Below are 26,662 nucleotides of genomic sequence, written 5' to 3'. Positions count from 1 at the left end.
TCTCAAGCAAGAATTCTGCTGGGACAGTCAGAGTGGTCTGAGAGGGGAGGGGAAAATGGCGCCGGAGGAGATGGCTGCCGTTTAACAGGCTCCTAACCAATTGTGCTATTATGTGTTTTTTCCGCATGATTTCTAACTTATTTTGTGCATAATAATTCTGCCACCGTCTCATATCTTGTGTTTGACAGAGTCGTGGCTGAACGACGACATGGATAACATACAGCTGGCTGGGTTTTCCGTGCATCGGCAAGAATGAACAGCTTCCTCCTGTAAGACAAGGGGTGGTGGTCTGTGTCTAATTGAAAATAAATCAATAATTTCACAGTATTATTCCAAACTTATAGTGAAGAAATATATATATAATAAATAAATCATATTTATTACCACACTGGGCCTTTAAAACTGAAAGGGAAAAATACCCCGTCTGTGTGTGTTTTGGGTACTTAGCAGATCAATCGGGAATAGTGGACGAGTGGCAGTTTATCTTGTGGGTAGCACAGCTGAAATAGCTGGCATTAAAAATAAGGTTTTCTGGGTAAAAAAAGTGCCTTGTTAAAAGTGATGGGTATATGTGGAGTTTCCAGAGCTGCTTTGTAGCCAGTGGGGCGACTGGATAACAATGCAGAGCCTGGCTTCATTCAAGAGAATAACAATACACAGGAGAAATGACAGCTTGAGCTCCTCTCTTCTGGAATAAATTCACACAACAGCTCTGATACTTCACTGCTTGGCTTGCTGAGACCCAGTGTTAATTATCTCAAACTCAGCAGCACCTAGGACCAGGAGGAAAGAAGACAAGGATAGGAAAAGGGATACCTAGTCAGTTGTACAACTAAATGCATCTTCCGCATTTAACCCAACCCCTCAGAATCAGAGACACCCACGTCATTGGCGCCCGGGGAACAGTTGTTATTAGGGACAACTGCCTTGCTCAAGGGCAGAACGGCACACCTTGCTGGCTCGGGGATTCGAACCAGTGACCTTTTGTTACTGCTAGGCTACCTGCCGCCGCCCCCCACACACACTAACAAGGCCCCGTCAAAGGGGGGAATGTTTTTTGCTGAGGCCACTCCCTAACATGATCTGACAAACACAGCTGTTCAAAGAGTTTATTCTCTAGCTCCTGCATATCGATTCAATTAATGAGGCGAGCCTCTCTCTCTCCCTCTGGCTGGTACCACTCTACTGCACATTCAAGGACTCACAGGCTGACTAACGTTCACTGTCGGGGGGGGGGCAGCGTTAGGGATGCTAGCGTTACGCCAGTGACAACTCACCGTTTGTCATCACGGTAGCGTGAAGATAAAGGTTTAGATGTGTATGGATGTTTTCCTCCACACACAAAAACAGCTTATATTTCACTATATGGCTTGTTGAGACTTAGTGTTACCTATATCAAACCAGCAGCACCTAGGACCAGGAGGAAAGGAGACAAGGATAGGAAGCGCACACACACACAAACAATTGATTCTTCTCCCACCCGTCTATCACACAGACACACTTTACCTGAGATGACCAAACTGTTTTGTAAGGGATTCCCGTGTGTCCACTGCTGCCACATTGGACAGGGCAAAGTCCTGCAGCTCTGGGAAATGAGCAAAGGCAGCCCTCTGAAAGACAACACACAAACATTAAAAGCAGGTGCAAACAGCTCAGAGCCAGTGTGATGTCAGGCACCTTACGGATTTCCCTCATTTATTAATCCAGCATCTATGTGGGGCTAGAGAGAAGTAGTGCAAAGAGAGAGATGGACAGATGGAGAGCCAAGCTAAGAACAGATGAACCAACCTGTATTGTTATACAAAGATGCATGTGATCATATCAAGTTGAGAGGTAAAAAAATAATAATCATGAAACATGTTGAACACTGAAATCTATGGAGAATTCTCTCTGGGACTGAAATGTGACTTGACATTATTTCTTGTCAAAGACGCCTGGAAGCTGTCACTAAATCATGAATGACTCATATCCGTACATGTTTTACTCACAGCACCGGCCATGTCGCCCAGGTGCACGCGACTCTCGCGCTCTACTTTCAACGCTTAAAATGTGCCACTGATGTTAACAACAATCCCTATCAAATAAACTATTTTAATACACAACACATTCTTAACTAGACAGGTAGGGAAACCAAACAAAATGGAGGCCAGCATGGCGTTGTATGCGTGTACCTGCAGTGAAGTGATTCTGTCGTAGTGGAGTGTGGTCATCTCCTTCTCTGTCAAGGCGTTGCCCGTCTGGTCATTGATCTCAAAGCCTGTGTAGAACTTCAGCATGTCCAGTAACTGGCAGAAGAGGTGACCCTCCTTCTCTCTCTGCATGAGACTGGACAGGTGGCAGCTCACCACCAGGTGGGAGTCATCCAGCACCGTGTTGAACCAGCGCCTGGTGGGCAGCAGGGCCTGAACACAGACAGAACGGAAGCACACATTACACATCATGGGAAAACCATGCTGAAACAGCAGCCTTTATACGAGACCAGAGCCTCAATAATTATTGATTTTTCCACACATACACCTAGAAAAACAAAAGGGGCCTCAGTCAGAATGTTAAACACATTGAGGGCGTTCTAAAATCCAGCCCACTATTACTATGCCGCCCAGCCCTGTAGCTGATAACAAGGAGACGGTGCAACATCACTAACCAGGATTAGTCCATATATGGATTGACTCAGTCACTGGGGTCATTCAGATCAATCCAGCTACCAAACAGAATTCCCAGCATTGAGGCCCAGAGTATAAATAGGGCTCTATTGATAAAGGGTCGACTTGAGAAGGTTGTTTTGGACACTTTTTGATGAGGGTTAGAGTTCACATTTCCAAAAAAGAGGAAAGGAGAAAAACAATGACAATACTTATACAGAAACATTTAAGGAAAATGGCAACACCAGAACCTTAATTTATTCCATTGAATTCACCTCTATACAGAAGGCAGGTGCTGCAAAGGATTATACCCTCTCACAACACAGGCAAGCGTTATCTACGGCAGCCATCTTTGATCCCCAACCAGCCATGACAGATAAGACAGCTCAGCCTAGCAGAAGTGTAAAATGTAGGGTCTCTTTTTCCATACAGACACTCACAGGGCATCATCATATCATTGCAGAGAGACAAGTATGAGATTTCAGCCATCCCTTTGTAAAATGATACTGCTGAGAGGGAAAGGATTTCTCTGGAGGCAGCTTGCCTTGCCGGTGCCAGGGGAAAAAAGTATAGCCTGTCATCAGATGGAATACAACTCAATTCATCCTATCCTCCCTGTGTGGAAACAGGAGCAGCGTCACCTTGCAGCCTGGAGAGGGAAGGGACCACCTTGACTGTGACACCTCGCTACATGTCATCATAAAGCCAGAGTAGAGAGGATAAGAAAGCGTGCTACATTGTGAACTTACACCTCTATGTTAGAAATAACCTAGATTTTCTAAGTCAACAAAAACCAGTCATTCAGGGACAGAGTTCCATACTCAACACAGATCAAGACCGAAATAGCTGTACAGGTAGGTACAGCGAACTCAAAAGTGTCTTTGCATGCTCAGTGATTGCAGATATTCAGTTGATCCTATATGAAATGACTGCCTGGTACCCCCCATAACTACACAACAAGAACATAGCGTCCCTTATAAATGGTGTTACTTACCTCCAGGTCAATCATGAGCTCGATGAACCTCTCGCAGTAGTGGACCTTCTCCATGGGTACAGGGCCTGAGAGAGACAACATAGAGAGACATTCAGATCAGGTAATAAAATACATGACTATACACGTTATCACACAGGAGGGAATGGGGGGGGGATGATGTGTGTGAGAGGTAGTGCCAGGAAGTGACCCGGGCGTGCATGGAGAACGCGGTGTGTGTGTCTTCCTCAGGCACTGCAGCACACTGGTAGATCAGTGTGTCCGTGCTGTGGACCAGGACCATTAGAGTCTGGGTCTCAGCATGACCACCTTCACCCAGCTGCATGTTGGGAAAGATGCTATTCTGAGCATTCAGGTTGGCTAGGAGGAGTCTGGTCACCCTGCATTACATCACCATGGAGGCTGTGAGGAGGGAGAGCATCTGGACAGGACTGCCCTTTCAAAGTGGGGTCAAGTCAGAAGGAAAGGATGAACTTTGGGACAGATAGAGGGTTGAAAAAGTGGGCCTCACACCAGTAATGAGGTCTGAGTTGAGAGAAGGCGACAGCTGAGACGGTCACAGAGAGATGAGGTCTGCGCATAGATAAAGACTATCAAAGATCTATGGCTAATCATATACAAGGATAAGGTCTAGCAAGTAGCGTCTGCCACTGGTAGGGAAGGGGATATCTAGTCAGTTGCATAAATGAATGCGTTCAAACAAAATGTGTCTTAACCTAACCTCTTTGAATCAGAGGTGGGGGGGGGGCTGCTTTAAGCGACATCCACTTCATCGGCGCCCGGGGAGAACTGTTCCCCGGCCTCAGAACGGCAGATCCCCCCCACCTCGCCAGCTATGGGATTCGAACCAGCGACCTTTCGGTTACTGGCCCAAGACTCTTAACCGCTGGGCTGCTTGCCGCCAGAGTAAGATTTGTACCTCTGCTAACTTTTAAAATACATTTGCACAACAAGGTGTGACAACTTTTTCTGTATGAGGTCCATTTTTAGCCTTGAGAATCTCTTCTAAGTAAATCTTGACCCCTCCCCTCCGCAGTGTCCTGCTGCTTGTGGGGAATAATGAAACACTGCTTTGCTCATAAATCATAACTGTGTTGCTAAATGTTACCTGCTGGGGAAATGGACACCAGAACACCAAGAAACTTCTTAATGAGAGCAGAGAGGAACGTCCTCTCCATCTTAGCTCTGGAAATAAAGGCAGGGAAATAATAATTAGTGACACACATCACTGTGCCTTTGATGGGACTATGTCTACAGGGTCTATGTCTACTGGTCCTAATACACGCAGAATGTCTATGTCTACTGGTCCAGACACAGGGTCTATGTCTACTGGTCCTAATACACGCAGAAGGTCTATGTCTCCTCGTCCAGACACAGGGTCTATGTCTACTGGTCCTAATACACGCAGAAGGTCTATGTCTACTGGTCCAGACACAGGGTCTATGTCTACTGGTCCTAATACACGCAGAAGGTCTATGTCTCCTGGTCCAGACAGAGGCAGAAGGTCTATGTCTACTGGTCCAGACACAGGGTCTATGTCTACTGGTCCTAATACACACAGAAGGTCTATGTCTCCTGGTCCAGACAGAGGCAGAAGGTCTATGTCTACTGGTCCAGACACAGGGTCTATGTCTCCTGGTCCAGACACAGGGTCTATGTCGACTGGTCCTAATACACACAGAAGGTCTATGTCTCCTGGTCCAGACAGAGGCAGAAGGTCTATGTCTCCTGGTCCAGACAGAGGCAGAAGGTCTATGTCTACTGGTCCTAATACACGCAGAAGGTCTATGTCTCCTGGTCCAGACAGAGGCAGAAGGTCTATGTCTACTGGTCCAGACACAGGGTCTATGTCTACTGGTCCTAATACACACAGAAGGTCTATGTCTCCTGGTCCAGACAGAGGCAGAAGGTCTATGTCTACTGGTCCAGACACAGGGTCTATGTCTCCTGGTCCAGACACAGGGTCTATGTCGACTGGTCCTAATACACACAGAAGGTCTATGTCTCCTGGTCCAGACAGAGGCAGAAGGTCTATGTCTCCTGGTCCAGACAGAGGCAGAAGGTCTATGTCTACTGGTCCTAATACACGCAGAAGGTCTATGTCTCCTGGTCCAGACACAGGCTCTATGTCTCCTGGTCCAGACACAGGCTCTATGTCTCCTGGTCCAGACACAGGCAGAAGGACTATGTCTCCTGGTCCAGACACAGGCAGAAGGACTATGTCTCCTGGTCCAGACACAGGCAGAAGGACTATGTCTCCTGGTCCAGACACAGGCAGAAGGACTATGTCTCCTGGTCCAGACACAGGCAGAAGGACTATGTCTCCTGGTCCAGACACAGGCAGAAGGACTATGTCTCCTGGTCCAGACACAGGCAGAAGGACTATGTCTCCTGGTCCAGACACAGGCAGAAGGACTATGTCTCCTGGTCCAGACACAGGCAGAAGGACTATGTCTCCTGGTCCAGACACAGGCAGAAGGACTATGTCTCCTGGTCCAGACACAGGCAGAAGGACTATGTCTCCTGGTCCAGACACAGGCAGAAGGACTATGTCTCCTGGTCCAGACACAGGCAGAAGGACTATGTCTCCTGGTCCAGACACAGGCAGAAGGACTATGTCTCCTGGTCCAGACACAGGCAGAAGGACTATGTCTCCTGGTCCACAGGGACTATGTCTACTGGTCCTAATACACGCAGAAGGTCTATGTCTACTGGTCCTAATACACGCAGAAGGTCTATGTCTACTGGTCCTAATACACACAGAAGGTCTATGTCTACTGGTCCTAATACACGCAGAAGGTCTATGTCTACTGGTCCTAATACACGCAGAAGGTCTATGTCTACTGGTCCTAATACACGCAGAAGGTCTATGTCTACTGGTCCTAAAACACACAGAAGGTATATGTCTACTGGTCCAGACACATGCAGTAGGTCTATGTCTACTGGTCCAGACACATGCAGTATGTCTATGTCTACTGGTCCTAATACAGGCAGAAGGTCTATGTCTACTGGTCCAGATACATGCAGAAGGTCTATGTCTACTGGTCCTAATACATGCAGTAGGTCAATGTCTACTGGTCCAGATACATGCAATAGGTCTATGTCTACTGGTCCAGATACACGCAGAAGGTCTATGTCTACTGGTCCAGATACACGCAGAAGGTCTATGTCTACTGGTCCAGATACATGCAGAAGGTCTATGTCTACTGGTCCAGATTACAGGCAGAGGGAGAATGTCTTACTGCTCTGATGCTTTGCCTTCTAGCTTGTCAAAATTCTTCTTGATCAGATTCCAAAACTTTTGGAGCTTGGGAACTTTCTTCAGCTCGTGTTGCAGTCTAGACTGTAAAGATGAAAGTGTGTTCATTAATCAATCTTAAGGATGCTATAAAATTAGTAAAATGCAACATTTGCACTAGGAAAGTTGTTTTTGGCTCACCAACCCTATTCCACTTAATCAATCATAATTTGTAAATGTGTAAAATAGTCACAATTTTAAACATAATGCATAGGGCGACAGTTCTAAGGACATAAGAGCACTTGAGATAAGGGGAAGAGTTCTTACAGGCAAGATACACATCCACATGGGCAGTGAGATGAGTTGCTGCACCTGCTCTCTAATCAAATCCACCTCCTGAGAGAGAAAGAGAGCGAGAGCAAGAAGAGAGGAGAGAGAGGAGAGAAGAGAGAATGGGTGTGGGTCAGAGAGGGATACAAGGATATTTGTACGTTGGTAGACTAATGGCAATGCACCAAACTGATTAGAATCATCACAATGAGTTCAGGAGAAGCATAGGGGATGAAAATTGATTGTCAGAGTGAGACTGGTGCAATGGCTACCCATGGTTTTGAGAAGGAGTGGAGAACACAAATGTGCTAGGGAAACACCTGAATACACAATTTGAAGTGTAATACTGTCACCTAGTGGAGCCTGCACCAAACTACCTTTATTAAAGCCACCTCAAGGAAGTTTTCCATTTGTTAGCTCATCTTCGTGGCCCTGAGACTACTGGATAGGCGTAAGCAGTAGCTCCATCAAGCTTCAGCTTTGTTGCTTCCACCTATCCATTGTCATCAGGCCGGGGAAAGGGGAGTGAACAAGGTCAGAAGAAAGGGACTCTTCATTCTATGGTTGTTCCTAACATACTTTCGCAATAAAACAATGCATTACTCAGCTTATATTATGTGGTTGATTCAGCCAATCACTAATTCTACATTTCCAGAGAGGTAGACATTGGTTGGTGTGTGACATACCAGGCTGTTGAAGCAGTGGTCAAGGAAGACCAACAGTACAGTCTGCTCCTTCAGAGTCAGGCCAGCCTCCTCCCCAGCCAGCACGGCCTCCATCACACACTTAAAGAAGTACGGGAAGTGGCTCGGCTCCTTCTTAAACACCTGGATAAAGATAATAAACCAAGGGATAAAGAAGACATGCATTGATATTAGAGGACATTGATCAATGCTTGCTGGAGACATTTTAGCTGTAACACAGGGGCTGTCCCTGTACAGCTGACCGCAATACTCATATTCACAACATAACAGCGAGTGTTGTTCAACATGCTAACACAGATAACAATTTGTTACGTGAACCTAAGGATGAACATTTCTGTTTGACAGGCCACTCAATCCATTCCTACCTCCCAGGCAGGGACGTTCTCTCTGAACTTCTCATTGACTATGCAGCAGATGGACATGAGGTAGGCATTACTGGAGACCTCAGGATTATAGTTCACCCACAGGTAGTTCTCCAGGTACTGACTGAGAGGCAGGACACAAATAGCAGCATATTAAAAACATTAAATGACTGATAATGCATTGACGCCACATAAAAAAAGGTCAAAAACCCACCTGAACTCCAACAACATGATCTTCCTAATGGCGAACCTGAAGATAAAATAGCAGAAATGGAGGATTTAAGACAAGTTAACATGACAAAATACTGATGCTATTCAAGAGTTGAGTTCACTCACTTGGACTTGAGAATCTCTCTCTCATAGACATCCTCCAAAACCTGAGTGGGTGACAATTAAAGTTTGTTAGAGCAAGAAGACCATCTCCTCCACTATATTCATAACTCAAGTTTGTCAGTAGGAGGCTCACCTTTGGGTCAAATGGTAGTTTATTCTTGGCATGGGGAGCCCAGTATCTGTTAGACAACTTAGAGAAGAAAGAGTGTTATTATAACAGCAATCCACAGTACACCCCCTCCCCGGAAACCCTTCCCCTCCAATTCAAAAAGATGGCAACCAGAGATGTGTTCAGTACGAAAAAAAGTGTGCAATGTTCAATCAAACAGAAACGGTACTGTTCTGAACGACCAGTTGAAAAACGGGGAAGGGTTGTGGAACGCCGTCAGCAACGTGGCAAACGTTGAAACGAACTGAACGCACCCCCGCTAAATTGTGATTCGGTCAAATAATCACTAACGTAAAAAAAACAAGTAAAAAAAACTCAGTTCCCGACAGTTAAGGATGTTAACAGAGTAAAGTAGCAGCAACTACCAATGTGAAGTCCAGCATAAGTAGAGATGGCAGTTATTTTAGCACAAGTGTAATTGAGACAGCTATTAAAAAGACACAAAGCACTAAAACATAATTTGCGTATACAGTTACCTGTGTGACATATTCTGCGTTGATTTGGGACACAGAGGGCGCAGATGCTTTCTTAGCATGGGTTTGATTCTCCATGTCGCAGTTCAACTCGCTATCTTAATTTCCTGAGGAAAAATGTAACTATAAGATAACATAGAAAACTACTTATTCCAATGACATTTGTAATTTAAAACACTAATATGCTAGCTAAATCTGGACGAGCTAGCTAAATTGACTTTACAGTACAGCGAACTAGCTAGCTAGTTAATGCTAACGTTAGCTAATAACGTTACAGAGTAGTAGTAGATTACACTAGCTAGCTAGTACCCGTTATATTCAAATAGCTGGATATGTTGGCAAAAATTGGTTGCTAATAAAACATTGCTTGTTTATATATAAAGTCAAATAATTGTAGAAACTAACCTTGGTATTTCAAAACATCTGTGTGATTCCCGCTACGCATGTACACAAGCAAAACGATTTATTTGCGACACATTTCCGGTGCGCTATGTTTAGATTCCTAGTGAAACAAGGGATGTAACATAACAGTTCCTACACAGAAAGCAGTGCCAGTATATTCAGTCAGTATATTCCAAAATCTTTGGGCGCACCCACATGGAAAATCGATCAAGTTTGGGGTCATTTCTATAATATCTGGGGTTATCATTATAGAGTTGTTATTATGGCTAAACAATGTTTTAGACTATATACTGATATGAGAGAACATAGTAGTCTATGAAGATAGGTTACCTGAATCATTCATGTGCTATTAGGATGAACTATGAAGTAACTTTTTGCATAATTCAACAGACAACATAAAATCTCAGATATAGACATTTATATAGTATAGACATGTTTTGTTCTAAACATGTCACACAAACTTTGATCAAAACAGCTAAGTATGGTTTTACCATTCGGCCATCAGATTTACTACCAATGCTTCTTATAGGACACATTACTGCACTCTATACTCTTCTGTAAACTGGTCATGTCTGTATAACTATCGCAAGACCCACTGGTTGATGCTAATTTATAAAACCCTCTTAGGCCTCACTCCCCCCTATCTGAGATATCTACTGCAGCCCTCATCCTCCACACACAACACCCGTTCTGCCAGTCACATTCTGTTAAAGGTCCCTAAAGCAGACACATCCTTGGGTCGCTTGTCTTTTCAGTTCGCTGCAGCTAGCGACTGGAACGAGCTGCAACAAACATTCAAACTGGACAGTTTTATCTCAATCTCTTCATTCAAAGAATCAATCATGGACACTTACTGACCGTTGTGGCTGCTTTGTGTGATGTATTGTTGCCTCTACCTTCTTGCCCTTTGTGCTGTTATCTGTGCCCAATAATGTTTGTACACTGTTTTGTGCTGCTACCATGTTGTGTTGCTACCATGCTGTTGTTGTCTTAGGTCTCTCTTTATGTAGTGTTGTGCTGTCTCTCTTGTCGTGATGTGTGTTTTGACCTATATTTTTCTTTTTAATCCCAGTCCGTCACCGCAGGCCTTTTGGTAGGCCGTCATTGGAGATAAGAATTTGTTCTTAACTGACTTGCCTAGTTAAATAAAGGTTAAATAAAACAAAATAAATGGCAATTATGCAGATGATTAAAAAATCACTCTTAACCAATAAATAACACGCAAATTGTTTTTACCATAAATGCCTTGGCTTCACATGACAATAATTGCATTTTAAACTCTGGAATCAACAAATGACAATAAAAGGCACATTTTATTAAAATCAATCAAATTGTAATTTTAATCTTTCTGAACAGTGTTGTGGGCATACAAAACTAAACGGAGAAAAGAGATACATCACATTAGATATAGGTAAATAAAAACATTAATAAAAGAATGTATGCCATTATTGTAAATCACTCTGGATAAAAGTGTCTGCTGAAAGACTAAAATATAAATGTATCTGTTAAGGCCATGTCTTATTTGTGTGTGCGTTGGTGTGTTTTTAGATGAGACGCTTGTGTGAATGTCTTCTCACACACTTTACACTGGAATGGCCTCTCTCCTGTGTGGGTGACATAATGTCTCTGGAGTTTGGAGCGAGTCTTGAAATCCTTGAAGCAAATTGCACACTGATATGGGCTTGACTCAGTAAACTCAATTAGATTTCTTGAGACACATTTATGGACCTGAAGATCCCTTTCCGTTTCAAAAGATGTGATGCATGTGTCACACTGAAATGGCGCGTGAATTGTTTCACACCAGTAATGATCAAGCCTCTCATTTTGGATAACATTATGGCTGTCTGCATCTGCTATGACTCGATTGGTTTGAACATCCATGTGTAGCCCCATATCCTGTTGCAATGAGGTCTGACCTGTAATCTCATCGCTTTGGACATGAACATTTAGATGAGTAGCAAGCTCAGATGGGGACAAGAAGTGACTGTGACACTCAGTGCACCAATAGTCTTCACTTTGTCTACTCCCAGATTCCATACTATCATCTGGTATGTCTTGTTTTGCCACAAAGCCTGGGTCTCTTGTCTGTGAAGAATGTTCTAAACCCTCATCAGTGACTGAGCAGTGATCAGAACTGTCTTTGTAGGACTGTGGCATGTCTCTCAGTGTCTTTCCTTGAGCAGAGGCAAGAGGTTCATGGTCCCCAAACCTGCTGTTTTCCTGGACATCACTACATGTTTTAATCTCATGTGTTCGTTGTTCATGGCTTCTCAAGTGGCAAGGCTGTCTGAAAGTTTTAGTGCAGAAACTGCATTTGAATGGTCTTATCCCAGTGTGTATGAGAAAGTGTCTGGATAGTTTGCTTGGAGTGTTAAAGCCCTTCTGGCAAATTGTGCACAGGTGTGCTTTTCTTTTAACAGAGATCACTTTGTTTATAGGCCTGGAGTTGTTGCGCTTCTGCAAATGGTTTTGTATGGATTGTTTAGAAGTCTTGACTATGTTGTTGTCCTGTTGTGCCTCTGCTTGAATATTACAAGTATCCTCAAAATTGTCCTGGAATGGTCTCCAGTCATTCACACCATTCAAATGTAACAGCTCCGTTGTTCTCATAGAACTCGCCACGGGAACTTGAGCACAGACTTTAGAGTACGGATGTTGTTGCGGCCTTCTTACTTTCATTCGGCTTCCCCGTCGAGAGGCAGGTCTGAAGGGTCTCCACTTGTGAGTTCCCTCGTGGACTTTCAGGTGTGTGGCCTGTCTGAACGTTTTTCCACATGCCAGGCATCGGAAAGGTCTCAAGCCAGTGTGTACAAGGTTGTGTCTCTGTAGTTTAGAGGCACATGGGAAATATTTGAAACATAGCAAACACTGGTGTTGGGTATGGCTTGTATTCCCCACAGGGGTGGCATCAGCACCTTTTACAGCCAATTCAGGACCTATACTCAGGAAAGGGTCATTGTGAACTTTTCCTGCTGAAGGTTTTGCCTGATTTTTCAATTGTAACTGGCCACTTTGATACAGTGTTGTTTCTGGTGGCATTTGGAGAGGGAGCCGAAGCTTGGATAGAGAGGATGTTGAACACTGAAACTGCACTTTACTACTGCATTCATTGTGTCCACATGTAAAAGCACTGCCTTGACCTGACTGACTCTCTGTAGGGGAGTTGAGGTGAAAGTTCCGATCAAAATGGAGCTTTTCAGGAAGCTTTTCCTGAAGTTGGAAACCCACTGGATACCCTCTGTATTCTGTCATTCCACAGGATGGAGGTCTAGAACGCTGAGCATATCTTTGCTTGCCATTTCTGGACCACAGATGAGTGCGGGAGTGGATCCTTAAATGTGTTGGCTGGCGAAACCTCTTCCCACATGTCGAGCACCCAAACGGTCTCTGACCAGTATGGGTCAACATATGCCTCTGCAGTTTGGATGGAGATGGGAAACTTTTAAGGCATGCGAGACATTGATGGTTCAGTGGCTGCTTCTTTGTTTTCTGGCTGATCTTCTTACATTGGCTGTTGGTTTGACCAGATACCGGTGTCTCCAGGTAAGATGTTGCAGTTGAGTCCTGCAGAGTGGAAACTGGAAAGTCTTTATCAACTTTGAAATTCAGGTTCCAGTGCTCTGGTTTAACAATAATATCAAGCTCAAATACTTTTGAATCATTAGTCTCTGGAGTAGTCATCCCTTTGTCTGAATTCTGGTATGCATGTTTTGTCTTCGACACAGCATCCCTGTGATCATCCACCTGACTTGTGTTCTGAGATTCATCTACGGTCTTATGGCTGAATTGATGCCTCTTTAAATGGGTTGAAAGATGGAAGGTTCTGCCACAGACACGACACTGAAAGGGTCTTACTTCTTTATGCATCATGTAATGCTGCCTGCGTCTAATTGAACTGCTGAATGTCTTCGAGCAAATGCTACACTGAAAGTGACTGGTACCACTGGTATTCAGCTCCACTTTGACAGGAAGAGGAGACTTTGTTTCCAACTTGTCCAGGTGCTTTGGAGCACTGACACTTATTTCACACTGTAGCTCCATCTCTTTATTTTTGTTTCTAGCATCTATTTGTTTTTGTTTGGTACGCCCACTTTGGAAATTTGATATATTATGTGAGGCATATAGGTGGGTTTTCAGGTGTGACACCTGCCTGAATGTTTTCCCGCAGTCCTCACAGGAAAAGGGCTTCTGGCCAGTGTGCGTAAGAAAATGACGCTTTAGTTTGGATGGAGAACAGAACGTTTTTGAACAAGTTGGACATTCGTGGTTCACCCTCATTCTACCTCTGGAAGAGCTCTGCTGAGACCCTAGCATGGGGATAGTCTGAAACCCAGTAGGTTTACGTTCATGGAATTGAGAGTGCATTTTCAAATGCACCCTTAGTCTGAAGGCTTTCCCACAAATGCTACACTCAAATGGTTTTGGATGACTGTGAATTGGTAAGTGCCTCTGAAGCTGGTGAGACGAACTAAAACACATTAGGCAGACTGTACATGTGTGAACATCGTCTGTGTGCCACGCACCGTTCTCCATTCCATCAGAGCCGATCGTGTTATCTTGCACTATTACATTTGTGAAGCCATTTCCACTTGGCAGAGTGCTTTGTTGGCTGATAAAGCAACCATTTTCAGCAGGTGGGATTAGTTCAGGTTGCGGTTCGATCTCTGTGGCTGTAGTGTACTCTAGTAATGTCCTCTGCATGGGCCCATCTTTTTTAAAAGACACTGTAGGCAACAGTGGGGTATCGGTAGTCAAATATTGTCCTGATTTCCTAGGAGATGGATCAAGGTTTGTAGGTACTGATATGGGATGTAGCAAACTCTCTGTGGGTGGACTCCAATTGCAGTAATTCCCTGTGTGAGTCTCAGAGTGCTTCTTTAAATGTACAGATTGTCTAAAGGCTTTTCCACAAACCAAACAGACAAATGGCTTCTGGCCTGTGTGTATGAGATAGTGTCTCTGGAGTTTAGAGGCACTCGGGAAACCCTTCTGACAAACGGAGCACTGATGCATTGTTGCCTTCTTCGTTCCTATGATGTTCCACAAATGCTTTATGATTCTCCTTCATTGAACAATCTAGGAAAAACATAAAAACAGTTTAAATACAATGTTTTTTATGGGTGTATACGCATAGAATAGGCTATTCAATAATACAGAAATATTGAATCAATCTCAAAAACAACTGCATTCTTCAACCGAACAAAAAAACTTGTCCACCCGGGAATGCAAATCCATTATTCACACCTTTCATCGTGCTCTTGTAATAAAATATGTCAGCCGATCATTAAAACTCCCATTTAACATAAAATAGGCCTAACTTGAGATGTAGTAACATATTACGGAAAGCTTGATTTAAACCAGAATGACACACTGAAGATTATAGTTAGCTAACCTTAACTAATGTTTCATTTAGCATACCAGTTACACCATGATAAATGCATAAAAGACTCACCAAGCACGAGTCCGGCTGACCGTTGTTCTCCAGAATGAGAAACACAAGAAACATGTATGCTTTGTGATCCAGAAAACGACGATAAATTGAGGTTAAGCGACAACAGCGTTCAAAATTAACTGTGTCCGTCTCTCAATAATGCTCGGACGGAAACAGCAAGACTTATTTTAGGTTCCCACACTACCGTCACTTCTGCTCAAACGTCTACTTTAGTGGCAGTATCTATTACGTTTTTTTTTAACCTTTATTTAACTATCCGAGGTGGTAATAACAAACCAAAAACTTCGCAGAAATCCACTACAACACTTTGCACACCAATGGAGACACAAACTAATTACACAGACTCATCTCTAGATTTTTTTTTTTACTGCAGATTAAGATTCTATCCACAATCCAAATCTGCCCCGGACTCATTGAATTGACCTAGACACTGTATACTGGCACGATCAGTCATAGACACACCTGTCTACAATCAGTCAGAGATAATAAAAAATAGTCAAAAAAAAGGGGAAAAGGTATTGGGAATCCAACTATAGAAGTATATGTTTACCCCAGCCTCTACTTCGATGTCCCACATCTTGTAGTTTAATTCAAGATTAACCAATTAATTGAGTGGCTTTCTAGTTTTGAAGATGTCTGGAAGCTTACTGTTTACTACCTGAGCTCAGTCACCCTTGGATTATGTGCTTGACTAAATACTTAGAGATGCAAAAATACACAAATAAATAGACAAACTGTAGGCCTCCAGGAAACTCAACTGAGCCGCTTATTTGGCTGCAGTTCATAAAATCAGCCACAAGAGGGATGCACACACCACTCAATAAACTGCTTCATCATCAAGATGTATGAAGGGGTACATGTCAGTGATACATGTCTCATGATGGTTGCTGGTATTCACAATTGTAAATCAAGAAACACAAATAAGAACACTTTCAAAAAGATTCAAAACATGATAATCATATAAATCACTGTGGATTTGTGGCCAGTGTCTGAAGCCCCAGAGATCCTGACAAGCTCTCCCCCACTGTAGACAACTGCCAGGGGGAAGGGAGCTGCGAAACCAGCCTGAGTAGCCTGAAGAAGCTAACACACAGTCAAAGTCCATGTGCCTGGCTACAATGACATGGGCCGCAGGCTGGTACACTGCACACAAAGGACAATGTTAGCCACGACAACTACTAGTTTGTGTGTGAGCTGGCTGCCAGTTTCTTAAGTAGACGATGTAGATTTTTTTTAACACACAAAGAAAGAATACAAGGAAAAATAAAAATGTCACCCTGTCTTTATTCATTTTTTGAGAGGGCAGAGGTGATAACATTGAGCAGTTAGTCTAGACAGACAACACAGTCTGTACAGTAGCCTTACTGTATGTGCAAGCCCATGTCCAGGGGTGTGACAACATGCTTGATGCATCTGCTTGTGTCTGTCTGCATGTCTGGGAAATAATCGCTTTCTGTGGTGATCGACAAGTGGTTGTCTGTCTGTGTTTGGCACCAAATGTTATGGCTGGGCCATTGTTGACTCATTCTAAAACGCTGACATTATCCCTGTAGGCCTACCACATTCAGATTAAAGAGTGTGTAAAACAGGATGTAGGATTGTACCAACCACAAGATTCCTACCTTGGGGTGTCTACCCAGAGAACTGCTTGGTATTTCAATAAGGCAAAGGAATGCTTTGGACTCACAGTTCAACAAAGAAAAAGAGAAGAGTAAACTTCCAACATGTGTTCAGCATTTTAATAAGGAACTTATACACATTGTTAAATTGAGCGGTGCTGCTGTTTTATACATGATTTTCCATCTCAAGGTATATTCCATATGTGCCCTTGCATTTCCTTTAGGTAGACTAAACCTACATGGTGAATCTTAACATGTATTATCGTGGTGCGTTATTTTGCTCAGCCTCATAGATAATTGCTTGTCTGTTTTTTTTTTAACCTTCAATAAAATCTTCAGGCGCTGTTGGTTGCCTCTATTGTTCAATTTTTGATAAGAGCAATGAAAACAACAGATAGATGGTTGAGATCAATAGCCCACTCTGCTCCCTCCATCACCAGCACAATGGAGAGGATAGAGCCGGAGTAAAGATGCATTCCAATTGAGCTCGTCAATACGGTTCATAATGTTTGAGAAAATAAATGTTCCAGGAGCAATAGTTAATGGTGTTGTTTTCTTCACACCCCGCACGCACGCACAAACACACACACTATATATAGTGCACAAACACACACTCTTCCGCTCTCTTTGTGTGGACGCCAGCCCTGCAGCTGTGTGTAGGCTAGGGGAACGACCCTCTCCTATAAACCACACTGTGTTAGAATCAATGGGCAACATAAAGAGGCTTAATCTTTTCAGGTGCTTGGTTCTGATTGCTTATTGTAATAACCAGTCTCTGGCCGTGCCAAACACCAGGCAGACACAAACAATGCATAACACCCTAAAAACAAATCAATGTATAGCTTTTCTACAACCTAGGATTTTATTAGGGGTGTTAGCTTGCTAAGTGTGAATCTATTGATAACAGTGGAAGATGCAGGGATATATAGTAGCTATTAGCTCATGGTCTGGGATACACTGACTGCAGCTCTCTGGTGCTGTGGCATTGTAGGCTGTACTGTCCTGTACTGTACATTAGATCTGTCTCATAAATGCTCTCTGTTTCAGAGTGACAGCTGTTGGAAGCCTTGTTTTAAGTAAGCCTCTATACTCATATGTACGCAATTATACATATATGTACAGAAACATACTACATCAGCACATTCACACACGTCAATAACAAATAGTAAGGCCATCAAGCAAAGGGTTGGTGTGTGTCCAAATGAATTCTGTAATATAAGTGGTCTCTATGAACATTCAAGTCCCTCTCTGGGTGGGTCATGGTCCCTCCTTTAGCATTCCTCTAGAGTTGTAGTTCTGTGCAGTGGATGGGGGAGAGTGGTTTCTCTTGTCCAGATAGGTCTCACTCTCTACAGACTGAGCCAGCAGGACAGGTGGAGGACAGCAGAGTCAGGCAAGTCTAGGACTGGAGCAAAGGCCACAGATGGGCTGGCCTGGCCTAGAGTGGTCCTCAAACATTCCTCAAGTCCTGGGAGAGAGATAGAGGCGGTGAAGTAGGGAGGGAGAGAGAAAGGCGGGGGAGTAGGAGGAGGGAAAGAGAGATGTGAAGAGAGAAAAAAGTTGTTAATATCATCTGACTTCCCCATTGAAAAGCTGTAAATCTGCTTGTACCTCAGGATCTTAGGATCAGGCACGAGGCCCTAAGATGTCCGTCCCAGTGGGGCTGCCCCGGGACCGAGGCTGCACTTAACCCTTCAACCAGGGAACACAGGCCCATTCACAGAATATTGACATTCTCAAATCCCCGGCAGATTGTATAGCCCCCCATTCAACTCCCTGCAGTGCAGACATATGGTCAGCAAGGGCTGGACTGTAAGCTACTGAACCCACACACCCCCTGCCCAAGACACACAGAATACACACACAGGCATTCTAACACACACACACACACGCACACGCACACGCACACACACACACACACACACACACACACACACACACACACACACACACACCCCTACATCCCCAAACCCCTAACCTACCTCCCCAACACACACTTAAACCAATGAACAAATGAGCAGCAGCTTGTTGTGGGGGGATCTAGTGGAATAGATCCTGCACCCCCTGTCGTGTTGGGATGTAAGGAAGCTGTGTTGGGACGGTTGGCTCTCAGCTTGAGCGGAGCTGAGAGATTGTTCGAGAGGGTTAGTGTGTTGGTGTGTGCCTACAGACAGACAGGCAGTGGACATGTGAGAGTGTCTTTGGCTGTCTCCTTGTTGACAGCCTGTCCATTTAGCTGTGGCCCACTGGGATGATGTGGCCGCCATGTCCTCTCCTGCTCCTCAGCCCCTAATAGTCACAAGTGTTCCCCTGGCCTCGAATGGATGGCTTTCATGGGCTTGTTAGTTCCATAGGTCTAACAGTGTGTTGAGTGTGTCATGGTGTGGTCACTGGGATGTGATATGTTGTTGGGATGTGGTAGCTAAGTGTATCTAGATATCAGTTGGTTGGAACCATTGGCTCAGATGGTTGTTGTATGGTCCTTGGGACATCAGAGTCATGGGTAGGGCAGTGGCGGCCACAACATTTCCTCAGCCAGTGATTGTCAAGCAAATAACTGTCGGCCTCACGGTAATTGACCGGTAATTAACATAAACACATTTAGCATCTCCTGGCTTCCACCCATAGCCTACAAGCCACTGATGCAGACCTTTGGAACATCTACATTTTAAAAAGTCTAATAAATCCCTGTAATATAGCCTACACCATCACAATAAATCCATTATTTATTTTAGACTGATCTAAAGAAACATGATATAATGAAAATGTAGTATATATCAGAAGAACAGAATAGCATACTCTGAGTTGTCCTTATGTTAGGTCCTTATGTTAGGTCCTGATCTGGCTATGCCAAATGGCTGTGGGCTACACAAGTTCATATAGCAGACAAGACTTTCTTAGAATTCCGTGGCATTATTTTATAGCATTAATAATACAATTGAACAAAGCTTAATAAAATAGAAAGGATATTCTCTCCAAATTATTTGGGGGAGTACGCACATGCGGCTATTCTGTGTTGAGCGCTTAACAAAGAAATAGGTATTGCTATATGCTTAAAATAGAGTTATTAATTTAACTTTAGTTGTTTGACAAACGTTGGGCTATATTTTTTTTTTTTTTAATACATTGTAAGGCTGCATGATGCGACTAATGATGATTTGAAAAAGGTTTATTGAAAGGCATGAGCTCTGCTTTTTTTTTTGCGAAGGCTGTACACACTACATCAGTCACTCATTTACAATTTCACAATCACTTGAAAATGCCTAGATTTTCATGGCGGCATCCCCTTTGTGTGGCCGTAATTCACCCTAAAGAATCCAAGCCTTTTGCGGCCAGTGGCCGTTGTATGCTTCTACCTGAGTGCTTTCTCACAGGCTACAAGTGAAGACAGACACATCGGGGACGCAACTGCACGCATCCTTATCCAATTCCAAGGTGCATATGGAAGATATTGGAAGAACTGTCCACATTTACTTTGTCAGCCAACAATATGAGTAGGCCTTAACGAACAGCAAAATCACTAGCCCATGTCAATCTACTATTCCCCATAGTACAAAAGTTGACTTATTCTATTCTGTGTGAGAAATAAATATTCCAGACATAGTCTGGGACTGTTGTGGGATGCGATAGATCCCAAATTAATACAACCACTAGCATCAAAAAACTTTTTTACGCAATGTGGCTGAAGCAACAGATCAGAATGTAAAATGTTGATAAAATATTAGGCATCACTCACATTATAAGCTCAGCAATGTACACATGGTAGTAGACGCAAATGTTCCATTAGAGGAAAACACCATTATCAAAAGTGACCGCAAATGCAATTATCCATGTCATGCTTTTATTATAAAAGGAACATTTATGGTGAAAATTATCTTCCCCAAACTTGAAACTCACGCGCTGCTTATGTATGTCAGTTAGGATCTACACTCCTTGTAAAGGGGATTAATGTGCTTCATTTTAAGAAGTTATGTGATACAAACCTTATTAAAACATATATGCCTATGGGCTAGGCTACATGAGGTGTGATACAAACCTTATTAAACCATATTGGCCTATGGGCTAGGCTACATGAGGTGTGATACTAACCTTATTAAACCATATTGGCCTATGGGCTAGGCTACATGAGGTGTGATACTAACCTTATTAAAACATATAGGCCTATGAGCTAGGCTACATGAGGTGTGATACTAACCTTATTAAAACATATAGGCCTATGGGCTAGGCTACATGAGGTATGATACAAACCTTATTAAAACATATAGGCCTATGGGCTAGGCTACATGAGGTGTGATACTAACCTTATTAAAACATATAGGCCTATGAGCTAGGCTACATGAGGTATGATACTAACCTTATTAAAACATATAGGCCTATGGGCTAGGCTACATGAGGTGTGATACTAACCTTATTAAAACATATAGGCCTATGAGCTAGGCTACATGAGGTATGATACTAACCTTATTAAAACATATAGGCCTATGAGCTAGGCTACATGAGGTGTGATACTAACCTTATTAAAACATATAGGCCTATGGGCTAGGCTACATGAGGTGTGATACTAACCTTATTAAAACATATAGGCCTATGGGCTAGGCTACATGAGGTGTGATACTAACCTTATTAAAACATATAGGCCTATGAGCTAGGCTACATGAGGTGTGATACTAACCTTATTAAAACATATAGGCCTATGGGCTAGGCTACATGAGGTGTGATACAAACCTTATTAAAACATATAGGCCTATGGGCTAGGCTACATAAGGTGTGATACAAACCTTATTAAAACATATAGGCCTATGGGCTAGGCTACATGAGGTGTGATACTAACCTTATTAAAACATATAGGACTATGAGCTAGGCTACATGAGGTGTGATACAAACCTTATTAAAACATATAGGCCTATGAGCTAGGCTACATGAGGTGTGATACTAACCTTATTAAAACATATAGGCCTATGAGCTAGGCTACATGAGGTGTGATACTAACCTTATTAAAACATATAGGCCTATGAGCTAGGCTACATGAGGTGTGATACTAACCTTATTAAAACATATAGGCCTATGAGCTAGGCTACATGAGGTGTGATACTAACCTTATTAAAACATATAGGCCTATGAGCTAGGCTACATGAGGTGTGATACTAACCTTATTAAAACATATAGGCCTATGAGCTAGGCTACATGAGGTGTGATACTAACCTTATTAAAACATATAGGCCTATGGGCTAGGCTACATGAGGTGTGATACTAACCTTATTAAAACATATAGGCCTATGAGCTAGGCTACATGAGGTGTGCGACTATGATTCGAAAAAGTCGCCAAAAAAAAAGGCGTTTCTTATGCTGGGCATCATTCACAAGTGATAATATAGTAATTCACAAGTGATAGGCTTATATTGTTACCCATCAGACTATTCTTGATTTAATCTTGTCTTTACATATACTAAATAATATATGTGTGAAATGTGTTTTGATTTAGAATGGACCTATGCACTTATATAATGAATGGAGGATGCTTTTCCCTGTGGTTCATTTTCATGCCAGCCAGGTAGGCTATACTCCTGTTGTAAATATAAGCAATGTGCTTAATATTAGGAAAGTTGAGAAATAAATATAGTAGGCCCAGCCTATAGAAAGCTGATCCTGCTATTTTTTAAGTAGAGGCCATCACTCGGTTTTCTCGCGCAATTGAAGAGCATATTGAAATGTTGCACAACACGAGCTCATGGGCTCTCATTAAGTGTTTGATTAGATTTTCGAATACATTTGCATTGATGTCAGAGTGATTAGAGGGACAATAGAGTGCTGAGTACCAGGCAGTTAGCAAGTTTGGTAGTCTACTAATGAAGATCAGCAGCATCAGAGCTTGGAGAAGCCTGATTACCGTGACTAAACGGTCAATTGGAATTTCACTGCCTTCATGACTCGTGACCGACCGCCGGTGTAACGGTAATACGGTCACCGCAACAGCCCTAGTCGTGGGTTTGATTCCCGCGTGAGCCACATATGTTGAGTTTAGAGCATGCCATTTTGTCCCTTAGGATAAAAAATAACTGCTAAATGACTATATCAAAGCTTCAAAAACCTGTGTCATTAACTGTCAATCTGTGGTTACATTCACACTGAATTTACATTTAATTCAATGAAGTTACAATCTATAGAGACTCATCTATAGTGAACTATAGCCAGTTTCAATAGCAAGCCTCAGTGTAAGAGCAGAGAAGTTCTGTCACCATGATGAACTTGTGGAGAGAAATCAGGACAGAAAGGTTACCAGCACTGTTCAGTGCCATTTAATAAGCCCCATTGTCTTTCATTAGAGCAGAACGCAGCACGCCAAACACACATACAAAGAACCCGTACAGGCTAATTAGCTAATATGTGCGACGGCTTAAAATGCCCCCACTGAACACACAGCCTTTTTCCTATTTTATGAAAAGGCTAAATATGGTTGTTATCTGAGCGTGAGGCTTCACCCTGGGATGTAGGACCCTCTGGAGATCAAGTGGAGACAACAGAGAGAGGCAGGGAGATCACAGAGACTAATGGTAACATTAGGGGAGAAGAGACAAAGGCTTCATTACACCTCTGAAACAAGGGCTTTTTAGTCTTTGAGCTTTGAGGCAGACAGGGCCTTTGTGTGCCTGGGACCAAGGTGAGGGGTGAAGGTGAAAATGGAGTGACCATCCGTCCATGTGTGTGTGTACACTACATGTGGGTAGTATGTGTGCTGCTGAAAGAACACTCCCCACACTCGACACACACACCCGTTCCACCACCCAGAGAAGTGGGGAGCCTGGTTGCAAGGTGCAGGGGACAGAGGCCATTAAGCAGGATCCTAAAAGCAATCACATTAGCAATGGGATGGAACTAAACCATCTACCCAAGGGAACCAGACATTATTCTGCTTCACATCCAACACAGGGGGTAAAAAACCCAGTCTGCATGCGCCTGTTATATCTCCACATTTTGAAATGCATTGCTTGACCATCATTAATACCAACAATATTTAGCATTAGCATTACCTTTTTGTTTTTCATTTTAATCAATCAATACGTAAATATATACATGACTGGGTAGCAGGGAGATTAGAGTACTGTTGTGGTCAGGCACAGCGAGAGAGAGAACAGGATAGAAAGAGGGGCATTTTGTGTGAAATTGCCAATGCCTGCTGGGCTTATGGGGCTTTTAAGCAGGGGAGAGAGAGCCCAGAGCTGCGTCCATGGTTTTAGTTGTGCTACACTGCCTTCCAAACTGGTTCAAATTAACCGCTAAACGAGAACATAATTAGCAGGCATTGGCTCATGAAAATTGATCATTTAGGCCGAGGTGAGTGAACAATGTGGCCGAGAGGCCAAGCACAGCTTGTGCAGCCAGGCTCCTCTCTATGGGGAAGGAAGACATCCCGCTAAACCGAGGTGCTCTAGTCTACACTGCTTACAGCAGTGCCATCCAGCCCAGTGGCCATTTCCGGTGTGTCATTTTGTCATATATATATATATATATAGATATATATATAGATATATATGTGTGTGTGTGTGTGTGTGTGTGTATATATATATAAGTTTGGGGTCACTTAGAAATGTCCTTGTTTTCCACAAAGAAATATTTCTTTGTGGAAAACAAGGACATTTCTAAGTGACCCCAAACTTATATATATACACACACACACACGCACGCACGCACACGCACACACACACACGCACACACACACACACACACACACACACACACACACACACACACACACACCCCTAAGTTTGGGGTCACTTAGAAATGTCCTTGTTCTCCACGAAAACATACATTAAATGAGTTGCAAAATGAATAAGAAATATAGTCAAGACATTGACAAGGTTATAAATAATGATTTTTAATTGAAATAATAACTGTGTCCTTCAAACTTTGCTTCATCAAAGAATCCGCCATTTGCAGCAATTACAGCCTTGCAAACCTTTGGCATTCTAGTTGTCAATTTGTTTGTGCTTTGGGTCATCGTCCTGTTGTCGGAGGAAATTGGCTCCAATTAAGCGCCGTCCACAGGGTATGGCATGGCGTTGCAAAATGGAGTGATAGCCTTCCGTCTTCAAGATACATTTTACCCTGTACAAATCTCCCACTTTACCATCACCAAAGCACCCCCAGATCATCACATTGCCTCCACCATGCTTGACAGATGGCGTCAAGCACTCCTCCAGCATCTTTTCATTTTTTTCTACTTCTCATGAATGTTCTTCTTTGTGATCCGAACACCTCAAACTTAGACTTTTTTCCAATCTTCCTCTGTCCAGTGTCTGTGTTCTTTTTAATATTTTATTTTTTTTGGCCAGTCTGAGATATGGCTTTTTCTTTGCAACTGTGCCTAGAAGGCCAGCATCCCGGAGTCACCTCTTCACTGTTGACGTTGAGACTGGTGTTTTGCGGGTACTACTTAAGGAAGCTGCCAGGTGAGGACTTGTGAGGCGTCTGTTTCTCAAACTAGACACTCTAATGTACCAGTCCTCTTGCTAGGTTGTGCACCGGGGCAACAGTTTTCAGCTGTGCTAATATAATTGCACAAGAGTTTTCTAATGACGTGCTTTGAAAGGCTGGTCATGGCTCACATCAACACCATTATCCCAGAAACACTAGACCCACTCCAATTTGCATACCGCCACAACAGATCCACAGATGATGCAATCTCTATTGCACACTGACTTTTCCCACCTGGACAAAAGGGACACCTATGTGAGAATTGTATTCATTGACGACAGCTCAGCTTTCAACACCATAGTGCCCTCAAAGCTCATCAATATGCTAAGGACCCTGAGACTAAACACTTATCTCTGCAACTGGATCCTGGACCTCCTGACGGGCCGCCCCCCAGGTGGTAAAGGTAGGTAACAACACATCCACCACGCTGATCCTCAACACAGGGGCCCCTCAGGGGTGCATGCTCAGTCCCCTCCTGTACTCCCTGTTCACTCATGACTGCACGGCCAGGCACGACTCTAACACCATCATTCAGTTTGCCAATGACACAACAGTTGTAGGCCTGATCACCGCCAACGACGAGACAGCCTATAGAGAGGAGGTCAGAGACCTGGCCGTGTGGTGCCAGGACAACAACCTCTCCCTCAACGTGATCAAGACAAAGGAGATGATTGTGGACTACAGGAAAAAGAGGACCGAGCACGCCCCATTCTCATCGACGGGGCTTCAGTGGAGCAGGTTGAGAGCTTCAAGTTCCTTGGTGTTCACAACACCAACAAACTAACATGGTCCAAGCACACCAAGACAGTCGTGAAGAGGGCACAACAAAACCTATTCCCCCTCAGGAGACTGAAAAGATTTGGCATGGGTCCCCAGATCCTCAAAAGGTTCTACAGCTGCACCATCTAGAGCATCCTGACTGGTTGCATCACTGCCTGGTATGGCAACTGCTCAGCGACCAACAGCAAGGCATTACAGAGAGGCGTGCCAATGGCCCAGTACATCACTGGGGCCACGCTTCCTGCCATCCAGGATCTCTATACCAGGCGGTATCAGAGAAAGGCCTTAAAAATTGTCAAAGACTCCAGCCACCTTAGTCATAGACTGTTCTCTCTGCTACCGCACGGCAAGCGGTACCGGAGCGCCAAATCTAGGTCCAAGAGGCTTCTAAACAGCTTCAACCCCCAAGCCATCTAATCAAATGTCTATCCAGACTACTTGCATTGCACCTCCTTTACACCGCTGCTACTCTCTGTTGTTATCCTCTATGCACAGTCACTTTAACAACTCTACCTACATGTACATATTACCTCAACTAACCTGTGCTCCCGCACATTGACTCTGTACCAGTACCCCCCCGTATATAGTCTCGCTATTGTTATTTTACTGCTGCTCTTTAATTACTTGTTAATTTTATTTCTTATTCTTATCCATATTTTTTTAACTGCATTGTTGGTTAGGGGCTCGTAAGTAAG

The 26,662-nt window shown here is 43.5% G+C and overlaps 3 protein-coding genes across 3 annotated transcripts in view; all 3 read right to left on the bottom strand.

The window, feature by feature from the left end:
* The window catches only part of aqr (aquarius intron-binding spliceosomal factor), a 56,701-nt gene extending 46,966 nt beyond the window's left edge, over window positions 1–9,735 (bottom strand). The window contains exons 1-13 of the mRNA XM_064927977.1: window positions 9,648–9,735; window positions 9,246–9,349; window positions 8,734–8,790; window positions 8,604–8,644; window positions 8,482–8,517; window positions 8,271–8,391; window positions 7,888–8,028; window positions 7,199–7,267; window positions 6,876–6,976; window positions 4,742–4,818; window positions 3,637–3,701; window positions 2,172–2,402; window positions 1,507–1,610 (exon numbers count right to left, since the gene is read on the bottom strand). Of these exons, the coding sequence (XP_064784049.1) occupies window positions 1,507–1,610; window positions 2,172–2,402; window positions 3,637–3,701; window positions 4,742–4,818; window positions 6,876–6,976; window positions 7,199–7,267; window positions 7,888–8,028; window positions 8,271–8,391; window positions 8,482–8,517; window positions 8,604–8,644; window positions 8,734–8,790; window positions 9,246–9,320 (1,118 nt within the window). The 5' untranslated portion in view covers window positions 9,321–9,349; window positions 9,648–9,735. The remainder of the gene's footprint in view (window positions 1–1,506; window positions 1,611–2,171; window positions 2,403–3,636; window positions 3,702–4,741; window positions 4,819–6,875; window positions 6,977–7,198; window positions 7,268–7,887; window positions 8,029–8,270; window positions 8,392–8,481; window positions 8,518–8,603; window positions 8,645–8,733; window positions 8,791–9,245; window positions 9,350–9,647) is intronic.
* A 1,231-nt stretch (window positions 9,736–10,966) lies between these two features.
* On the bottom strand, window positions 10,967–15,210 carry LOC135508055 (zinc finger protein 770-like). Its single transcript, XM_064927976.1, has 2 exons — window positions 15,097–15,210; window positions 10,967–14,720 (listed from the first exon to the last, which is right to left on the bottom strand). Exon 2 carries the CDS (start codon window positions 14,655–14,657, stop codon window positions 11,163–11,165), a length of 3,495 nt encoding a protein of 1,164 aa, XP_064784048.1. The 5' UTR covers window positions 14,658–14,720; window positions 15,097–15,210; the 3' UTR covers window positions 10,967–11,162.
* A 1,610-nt stretch (window positions 15,211–16,820) lies between these two features.
* dph6 (diphthamine biosynthesis 6) overlaps window positions 16,821–26,662 on the bottom strand; it is an 88,371-nt gene continuing 78,529 nt past the window's right edge. Inside the window, exon 15 of the mRNA XM_064927975.1 lies at window positions 16,821–18,183. Coding sequence (XP_064784047.1) covers window positions 18,065–18,183 — 119 coding nt within the window. The 3' untranslated portion in view covers window positions 16,821–18,064. The remainder of the gene's footprint in view (window positions 18,184–26,662) is intronic.

This window comes from Oncorhynchus masou, chromosome 21, assembly GCF_036934945.1.
Source record: "Oncorhynchus masou masou isolate Uvic2021 chromosome 21, UVic_Omas_1.1, whole genome shotgun sequence".
Taxonomy (NCBI): domain Eukaryota; kingdom Metazoa; phylum Chordata; class Actinopteri; order Salmoniformes; family Salmonidae; genus Oncorhynchus; species Oncorhynchus masou.
Note: the sequence above shows the minus strand (reverse complement) of the source record. Positions and strands in the feature narration are given on the sequence as shown.